Source organism: Mustelus asterias, chromosome 4 (genome assembly GCF_964213995.1).
Source record: "Mustelus asterias chromosome 4, sMusAst1.hap1.1, whole genome shotgun sequence".
In the NCBI taxonomy this organism is placed as follows: Eukaryota; Metazoa; Chordata; class Chondrichthyes; order Carcharhiniformes; family Triakidae; genus Mustelus; species Mustelus asterias.
This window is the reverse complement of record NC_135804.1, coordinates 14,470,752-14,479,778: the sequence shown is the minus strand read 5'-3', so window position 1 is coordinate 14,479,778 and position 9,027 is coordinate 14,470,752. Positions and strand designations below refer to the sequence as shown.

The 9,027-nt window shown below is 65.7% G+C and overlaps 1 protein-coding gene across 1 annotated transcript in view; it reads left to right on the top strand.

The window, feature by feature from the left end:
- Positions 1–316: 316 nt before the first annotated feature.
- emc8 (ER membrane protein complex subunit 8) overlaps positions 317–9,027 on the top strand; it is a 30,681-nt gene continuing 21,970 nt past the window's right edge. Inside the window, exon 1 of the mRNA XM_078210594.1 lies at positions 317–775. Coding sequence (XP_078066720.1) covers positions 572–775 — 204 coding nt within the window. The 5' untranslated portion in view covers positions 317–571. The remainder of the gene's footprint in view (positions 776–9,027) is intronic.

The window sequence follows — 9,027 nt, the reverse complement described above, 5'->3', positions numbered from 1 at the left end:
AACCCTCCAATCCTATTGATCAATCAAAATAGGCCATTTAATCATATTGGTCCATCAGAATAGGTCCTTCAATTCTATTGGTCCAGCAGAATATGCACTCTAATTCTAATGGTTCATCAAACGAGGCCCTTCAATCCTATTACCCATTAAAATAGACACTCTAATTCTATTGGTTTATCAAAATAGGCCCTTTAATTCGATTGGTTCATCGGGATAGGCTCTCTAACCCAATTGGTCAACCTAAATAGGCTCTTTAATCCTATTGGTCCATCTAAATAGACACTTTAATTCTATTGGTCTATCGCAATAGGCCCCTCCCCTCTGAAATGTGAAGGAGAGACAGGACGATCTGAGCTCTTTGCGACAGTTTGCGACCGGGTTTCAGTTTGCGGCGGTGCCGGTGAATGGGCCTGGACCCCGGTGTGGAGCCTGTGAGAGAGGCCGGGAGCGGGGCATCGAGTGTGAGTTAGCCCCAGGGGAGAGAGGGAGGCCCCGGCTCCGGCCCCAGCAGGGCGGACACTGAGGGGGGGTTTCCTCCGGCCGCCTTTGGGCCTCCCCCAGCCCTGCGGCCATGACTCTGTTCAGGCTGACCACCCAGGCTTACTGCAAGATGCTGCTCCACGCCGCCAAGTACCCGCACTGCGCCGTCAACGGCATCCTGGTGGCGGAGAAGCACAAGAGGAAGGACGGCCAGCCGGTCCTCTTCGTGGACTGTGTCCCGCTCTTCCATGGCACCCTGGCTCTGGCACCCATGCTGGAGGTGGCCCTGACTCTGGTAAGACTCTCTCACACACTCACTCACACACTCTCACTCTGTGAGAGACACTCATAAACACACACACACTCTCACGCACATACACACACACACACACACTCTCTCGCACACATACGCACACAAGCTCTCTCGCACGCGTACACGCGCACAAGCTCTCTCGCACGCGTACACACACAAGCTCTCTCGCACGCGCGTACACACAAGCTCTCTCGCACGCGTACACACACAAGCTCTCTCGCACGCGTACACACACAAGCTCTCTCGCACGCGTACACGCACACAAGCTCTCTCGCACGCGTACACGCGCACAAGCTCTCTCGCACGCGTACACACACAAGCTCTCTCGCACGCGCGTACACACAAGCTCTCTCGCACGCGTACACACACAAGCTCTCTCGCACGCGTACACACACAAGCTCTCTCGCACGCGTACACGCACACAAGCTCTCTCGCACGCGTACACGCACACAAGCTCTCTCGCACGCGTACACACACAAGCTCTCTCGCACGCGTACACACACAAGCTCTCTCGCACGCGTACACACACAAGCTCTCTCGCACGCGTACACGCACACAAGCTCTCTCGCACGCGTACACGCACACAAGCTCTCTCGCACGCGTACACGCACACAAGCTCTCTCGCACGCACACACAAGCTCTCTCGCACGCGTACACACACACAAGCTCTCTCGCACGCGTACACACACACAAGCTCTCTCGCACGCGTACACACACACAAGCTCTCTCGCACGCGTACACACACACAAGCTCTCTCGCACGCGTACACACACACAAGCTCTCTCGCACGCGTACCCACACAAGCTCTCTCGCACGCGTACCCACACAAGCGCTCTCGCACGCGTACCCACACAAGCTCTCTCGCACGCGTACACACACAAGCTCTCTCGCACGCGTACACCCACAAGCTCTCTCGCACGCGTACACCCACAAGCTCTCTCGCACGCGTACACCCACAAGCTCCGTCGCACGCGTACACACACAAGCTCTCTCGCACGCGTACACCCACAAGCTCCGTCGCACGCGTACACCCACAAGCTCTCTCGCACGCGTACACACACAAGCTCTCTCGCACGCGTACACACACAAGCTCTCTCGCACGCGTACACACACAAGCTCTCTCGCACGCGTACACACGCAAGCTCTCTCGCACGCGTACACACGCAAGCTCTCTCGCACGCGTACACACGCAAGCTCTCTCGCACGCGTACACACGCAAGCTCTCTCGCACGCGTACACACGCAAGCTCTCTCGCACGCGTACACACGCAAGCTCTCTCGCACGCGTACACACACAAGCTCTCTCGCACGCGTACACACACAAGCTCTCTCGCACGCGTACACACACAAGCTCTCTCGCACGCGTACACACACAAGCTCTCTCGCACGCGTACACACACAAGCTCTCTCGCACGCGTACACACACAAGCTCTCTCGCACGCGTACACACACAAGCTCTCTCGCACGCGTACACACACAAGCTCTCTCGCACGCGTACACACACAAGCTCTCTCGCACGCGTACACACACAAGCTCTCTCGCACGCGTACACACACAAGCTCTCTCGCACGCGTACACACACAAGCTCTCTCGCACGCGTACACACACAAGCTCTCTCGCACGCGTACACACACAAGCTCTCTCGCACGCGTACACACACAAGCTCTCTCGCACGCGTACACACACAAGCTCTCTCGCACGCGTACACACACACACAAGCTCTCTCGCACGCGTACGCACACACAAGCTCTCTCGCACGCGTACGCACACACACGCGCTCTCGCACGCGTACGCACACACACGCTCTCTCTTTCGCGCACGCACGCACACGCTACTCCATCTTTCGCGCTACGCACAGCAACACCACACGCTCTTCTCATTTCGCGCACGCAACGGCTACACACATACGCTCTCCTCTCTTTCTGCGGCACGTGCACGCACAACGATCATCAGCTATCAGCTCATGTTTCGCGCACGCACGCACACACACGCTCTCTCTTTCGCGCACGCACACGCTCTCTCTTTCGCGCACGCACACGCTCTCTCTTTCGCGCACGCACACGCTCTCTCTTTCGCGCACGCACACGCTCTCTCTTTCGCGCACGCACACGCTCTCTCTTTCGCGCACGCACACGCTCTCTCTTTCGCGCACGCACACGCTCTCTCTTTCGCGCACGCACACGCTCTCTCTTTCGCGCACGCACACGCTCTCTCTTTTGCGCACGCACACGCTCTCGCCCGCGTACACACACAGGCTCTCTCTCGCGCACGTACACACACAGACGCTCTCTCGCGCACGTGTACACACACGCTCTCGCACACGTACACACCCACACGCTGTCGCGCACGTACACACGCGCGCGCACACTGTCGCACGCACGGGTAGACGCGCGCGCTCTCTTGTGCACGTACATGCGCGCGCTCTCGTGCGCGTACATGCGTGCGCTCTCGTGCACGTACATGCGCGCGCTCTCTCTGGTGCACGTACATGCGCGCGCGCTCTGGTGCATGTACATGCGCGCGCGCTCTGGTGCACGTACATGTGCGCGCGCTCTGGTGCACGTACATGTGCGCGCGCTCTGGTGCACGTACATGCGCGCGCGCTCTGGTGCACGTACATGCGCGCGCGCTCTGGTGCACGTACATGCGCGCGCGCTCTGGTGCACGTACATGCGCGCGCGCTCTGGTGCACGTACATGCGCGCGCTCTCTGGTGCACGTACATGCGCGCGCTCTCTGGTGCACGTACATGCGCGCGTTCTCTCTGGTGCACGTACTTGCGCGCGCTCTCTCTGGTGCACGTACATGCGCGCGCTCTCTGGTGCACGTACATGCGCGCGCTCTCTCTGGTGCACGTACATGCGCGCGCTCTCTCTGGTGCACGTACATGCGCGCGCTCTCTCTGGTGCACGTACATGCGCGCGCTCTCTCTGGTGCACGTACATGCGCGCGCTCTCTCTGGTGCACGTACATGCGCGCGCTCTCTCTGGTGCACGTACATGCGCGCGCTCTCTCTGGTGCACGTACATGCGCGCGCTCTCTCTGGTGCACGTACATGCGCGCGCTCTCTCTGGTGCACGTACATGCGCGCGCTCTCTCTGGTGCACGTACATGCGCGCGCTCTCTCTGGTGCACGTACATGCGCGCGCTCTCTCTGGTGCACGTACATGCGCGCGCTCTCTCTGGTGCACGTACATGCGCGCGCTCTCTCTGGTGCACGTACATGCGCGCGCTCTCTCTGGTGCACGTACATGCGCGCGCTCTCTCTGGTGCACGTACATGCGCGCGCTCTCTCTGGTGCACGTACATGCGCGCGCTCTCTCTGGTGCACGTACATGCGCGCGCGCTCTCTGGTGCACGTACATGCGCGCGCTCTCTCTGGTGCACGTACATGCGCGCGCTCTCTCTGGTGCACGTACATGCGCGCGCTCTCTCTGGTGCACGTACATGCGCGCGCTCTCTCTGGTGCACGTACATGCGCGCGCTCTCTGGTGCACGTACATGCGCGCGCTCTCTCTGGTGCACGTACATGCGCGCGCTCTCTCTGGTGCACGTACATGCGCGCGCTCTCCGGTGCACGTACATGCGCGCGCTCTCTGGTGCACGTACATGCGCGCGCTCTCTCTGGTGCACGTACATGCGCGCGCTCTCTCTGGTGCACGTACATGCGCGCGCTCTCCGGTGCACGTACATGCGCGCGCTCTCTCTGGTGCACGTACATGCGCGCGCTCTCTCTGGTGCACGTACGCGCGCGCGCTCTCTCTGGTGCACGTACGCGCGCGCGCTCTCTCTGGTGCACGAACGCGCGCGCGCTCTCTCTGGTGCACGAACGCGCGCGCGCTCTCTGGTGCACGTACGCGCGCGCGCTCTCTCTGGTGCACGTACGCGCGCGCGCTCTCTCTGGTGCACGTACGCGCGCGCGCTCTCTCTGGTGCACGTACGCGCGCGCGCTCTCTCTGGTGCACGTACGCGCGCGCGCTCTCTCTGGTGCACGTACGCGCGCGCGCTCTCTCTGGTGCACGAACGCGCGCGCGCTCTCTCTGGTGCACGAACGCGCGCGCGCTCTCTCTGGTGCACGTACGCGCGCGCGCTCTCTCTGGTGCACGTACGCGCGCGCGCTCTCTCTGGTGCACGTACGCGCGCGCGCTCTCTCTGGTGCACGTACGCGCGCGCGCTCTCTCTGGTGCACGTACGCGCGCGCGCTCTCTCTGGTGCACGTACGCGCGCGCGCTCTCTCTGGTGCACGTACGCGCGCGCGCTCTCTCTGGTGCACGTACGCGCGCGCGCTCTCTCTGGTGCACGTACGCGCGCGCGCTCTCTCTGGTGCACGTACGCGCGCGCGCTCTCTCTGGTGCACGTACGCGCGCGCGCTCTCTCTGGTGCACGTACGCGCGCGCGCTCTCTCTGGTGCACGTACGCGCGCGCGCTCTCTCTGGTGCACGTACGCGCGCGCGCTCTCTCTGGTGCACGTACGCGCGCGCGCTCTCTCTGGTGCACGTACGCGCGCGCGCTCTCTCTGGTGCACGTACGCGCGCGCGCTCTCTCTGGTGCACGTACGCGCGCGCGCTCTCTCTGGTGCACGTACGCGCGCGCGCTCTCTCTGGTGCACGTACGCGCGCGCGCTCTCTCTGGTGCACGTACGCGCGCGCGCTCTCTCTGGTGCACGTACGCGCGCGCGCTCTCTCTGGTGCACGTACGCGCGCGCGCTCTCTCTGGTGCACGTACGCGCGCGCGCTCTCTCTGGTGCACGTACGCGCGCGCGCTCTCTCTGGTGCACGTACGCGCGCGCGCTCTCTCTGGTGCACGTACGCGCGCGCGCTCTCTCTGGTGCACGTACGCGCGCGCGCTCTCTCTGGTGCACGTACGCGCGCGCGCTCTCTCTGGTGCACGTACGCGCGCGCGCTCTCTCTGGTGCACGTACGCGCGCGCGCTCTCTCTGGTGCACGTACGCGCGCGCGCTCTCTCTGGTGCACGTACGCGCGCGCGCTCTCTCTGGTGCACGTACGCGCGCGCGCTCTCTCTGGTGCACGTACGCGCGCGCGCTCTCTCTGGTGCACGTACGCGCGCGCGCTCTCTCTGGTGCACGTACGCGCGCGCGCTCTCTCTGGTGCACGTACGCGCGCGCGCTCTCTCTGGTGCACGTACGCGCGCGCGCTCTCTCTGGTGCACGTACGCGCGCGCGCTCTCTCTGGTGCACGTACGCGCGCGCGCTCTCTCTGGTGCACGTACGCGCGCGCGCTCTCTCTGGTGCACGTACGCGCGCGCGCTCTCTCTGGTGCACGTACGCGCGCGCGCTCTCTCTGGTGCACGTACGCGCGCGCGCTCTCTCTGGTGCACGTACGCGCGCGCGCTCTCTCTGGTGCACGTACGCGCGCGCGCTCTCTCTGGTGCACGTACGCGCGCGCGCTCTCTCTGGTGCACGTACGCGCGCGCGCTCTCTCTGGTGCACGTACGCGCGCGCGCTCTCTCTGGTGCACGTACGCGCGCGCGCTCTCTCTGGTGCACGTACGCGCGCGCGCTCTCTCTGGTGCACGTACGCGCGCGCGCTCTCTCTGGTGCACGTACGCGCGCGCGCTCTCTCTGGTGCACGTACGCGCGCGCGCTCTCTCTGGTGCACGTACGCGCGCGCGCTCTCTCTGGTGCACGTACGCGCGCGCGCTCTCTCTGGTGCACGTACGCGCGCGCGCTCTCTCTGGTGCACGTACGCGCGCGCGCTCTCTCTGGTGCACGTACGCGCGCGCGCTCTCTCTGGTGCACGTACGCGCGCGCGCTCTCTCTGGTGCACGTACGCGCGCGCGCTCTCTCTGGTGCACGTACGCGCGCGCGCTCTCTCTGGTGCACGTAGGCGCGCGCGCTCTCTCTGGTGCACGTACGCGCGCGCGCTCTCTCTGGTGCACGTAGGCGCGCGCGCTCTCTCTGGTGCACGTACGCGCGCGCGCTCTCTCTGGTGCACGTACGCGCGCGCGCTCTCTCTGGTGCACGTACGCGCGCGCGCTCTCTCTGGTGCACGTACGCGCGCGCTCTCACTTGTGCAAGTACGCGCGCGCGCTCTCTTGTGCACGTACGCGCGCGCGCTCTCTTGTGCACGTACGCGCGCGCGCTCTCTCTTGTGCACGTACGCGCGCGCGCTCTCTCTTGTGCACGTACGCGCGCGCGCTCTCTCGTGCACGTACGCGCGCGCGCTCTCTCGTGCACGTACGCGCTCTCTCGTGCACGTACGCGCGCGCGCTCTCTCTTGTGCACGTACGCGCGCGCGCGCTCTCTCTTGTGCACGTGCGCGCTCTCTCTTGTGCACGTGCGCGCGCTCTCTTGTGCACGTACGCGCGCGCGCGCTCTCTTGTGCACGTACGCGGGCGCGCTCTCTCTCGTGCACGTACGCGCGCGCTCTCTCTCGTGCACGTGCGCGCTCTCTCGTGCACGTAAGCGCGCGCGCTCTCTCTTGTGCGCGCGCGCGCTCTCTCTTGTGCGCGCGCGCGCTCTCTCTTGTGCGCGCGCGCGCTCTCTCTTGTGCGCGCGCGCGCTCTCTCTTGTGCGCGCGCGCGCTCTCTCTTGTGCACGCGCGCGCGCTCTCTCTTGTGCACGTTCGCGCACGCGCGCTCTCTCTCGTGCACGTACGCGTGCGCGCTCTCTCTCGTGCACGTACGCGCGCGCGCTCTCTCTCTCGTGCACGTACGTGCGCGCTCTCTCTTGTGCACGTACGCGCGCGCGCGCTCTCTCTTGTGCACGTACACGCGCGCGCGCTCTCTTGTGCACGTATGCGCGCGCGCTCTCTTGTGCACGTACACGCGCTTTCTTGTGCACTTACGCGCGCGCGCTCTCTCGTGCACGTACGCGCGCGCGCTCTCTCGTGCACGTACGCGCGCGCGCTCTCTCGTGCACGTACGCGCGCGCGCTCTCTCGTGCACGTACGCGCGCGCGCTCTCTCTTGTGCGCGCGCGCGCTCTCTCTTGTGCGCGCGCGCGCTCTCTCTTGTGCGCGCGCGCGCTCTCTCTTGTGCGCGCGCGCGCTCTCTCTTGTGCGCGCGCGCTCTCTCTTGTGCGCGCGCGCGCTCTCTCTTGTGCGCGCGCGCTCTCTCTTGTGCGCGCGCGCGCTCTCTCTTGTGCGCGCGCGCGCTCTTGTGCGCGCGCGCGCTCTCGTGCGCGCGCGCGCTCTCTCTTGTGCGCGCGCGCTCTCTCTCTTGTGCGCGCGCGCGCTCTCTCTTGTGCGCGCGCGCGCTCTCTCTTGTGCGCGCGCGCGCTCTCTCTTGTGCGCGCGCGCGCTCTCTCTTGTGCGCGCGCGCGCTCTCTCTTGTGCGCGCGCGCGCTCTCTCTTGTGCGCGCGCGCGCTCTCTCTTGTGCGCGCGCGCGCTCTCTCTTGTGCGCGCGCGCGCTCTCTCTTGTGCGCGCGCGCGCTCTCTCTTGTGCGCGCGCGCGCTCTCTCTTGTGCGCGCGCGCGCTCTCTCTTGTGCGCGCGCGCGCTCTCTCTTGTGCGCGCGCGCGCTCTCTCGTGCGCGTGCGCTCTCTCTCGTGCACGTGCGCGCGCGCTCTCTCTCTCGTGCACGTACGTGCGCGCTCTCTCTCGTGCACGTACGTGCGCGCTCTCTCTCGTGCACGTACGCGCGCCGCTCTCTAGTGCACGTACGCGCGCGCGCTCTCTCGTGCACGTACGCGCGTGCTCTCTCGTGCACGTACGCGCGCGCGCTCTCTCTCTCGTGCACGTACGTGCGCGCTCTCTCTTGTGCACGTACGCGCGCCCGCGCTCTCTCTTGTGCACGTACGCGCGCGCGCGCTCTCTTGTGCGCGCGCGCTCTCTCTTGTGCACGCGCGCGCGCTCTCTCTCGCGCACACGCGCGCGCTCTCTCTCGCGCACGCGCGCGCGCTCTCTCTCGCGCACGCGCGCGCGCTCTCTCTCGCGCACGCGCGCGCGCTCTCTCTCGCGCACGCGCGCGCGCTCTCTCTCGCGCACGCGCGCGCGCTCTCTCTCGCGCACGCGCGCGCGCTCTCTCTCGCGCACGCGCGCTCTCGCGCACATACACGCGCACACTCTCGCGCACATACGCGCGCGTGCGCTCTCCCGCGCACTCTCCCACGCACGTACACGCGCGCGTGCGCTCTCCCGTGCACATACACGCGCGCGTGCTCCCTCTCACACACGTACACGCGCTCTCTCTCGCTCTCGCGCACGTACACGCGCTCTCTCGCGCTCGTACACGCGCTCTCTCGCGCACGTACACGCGCTCTCTCGCGCACGTACACGC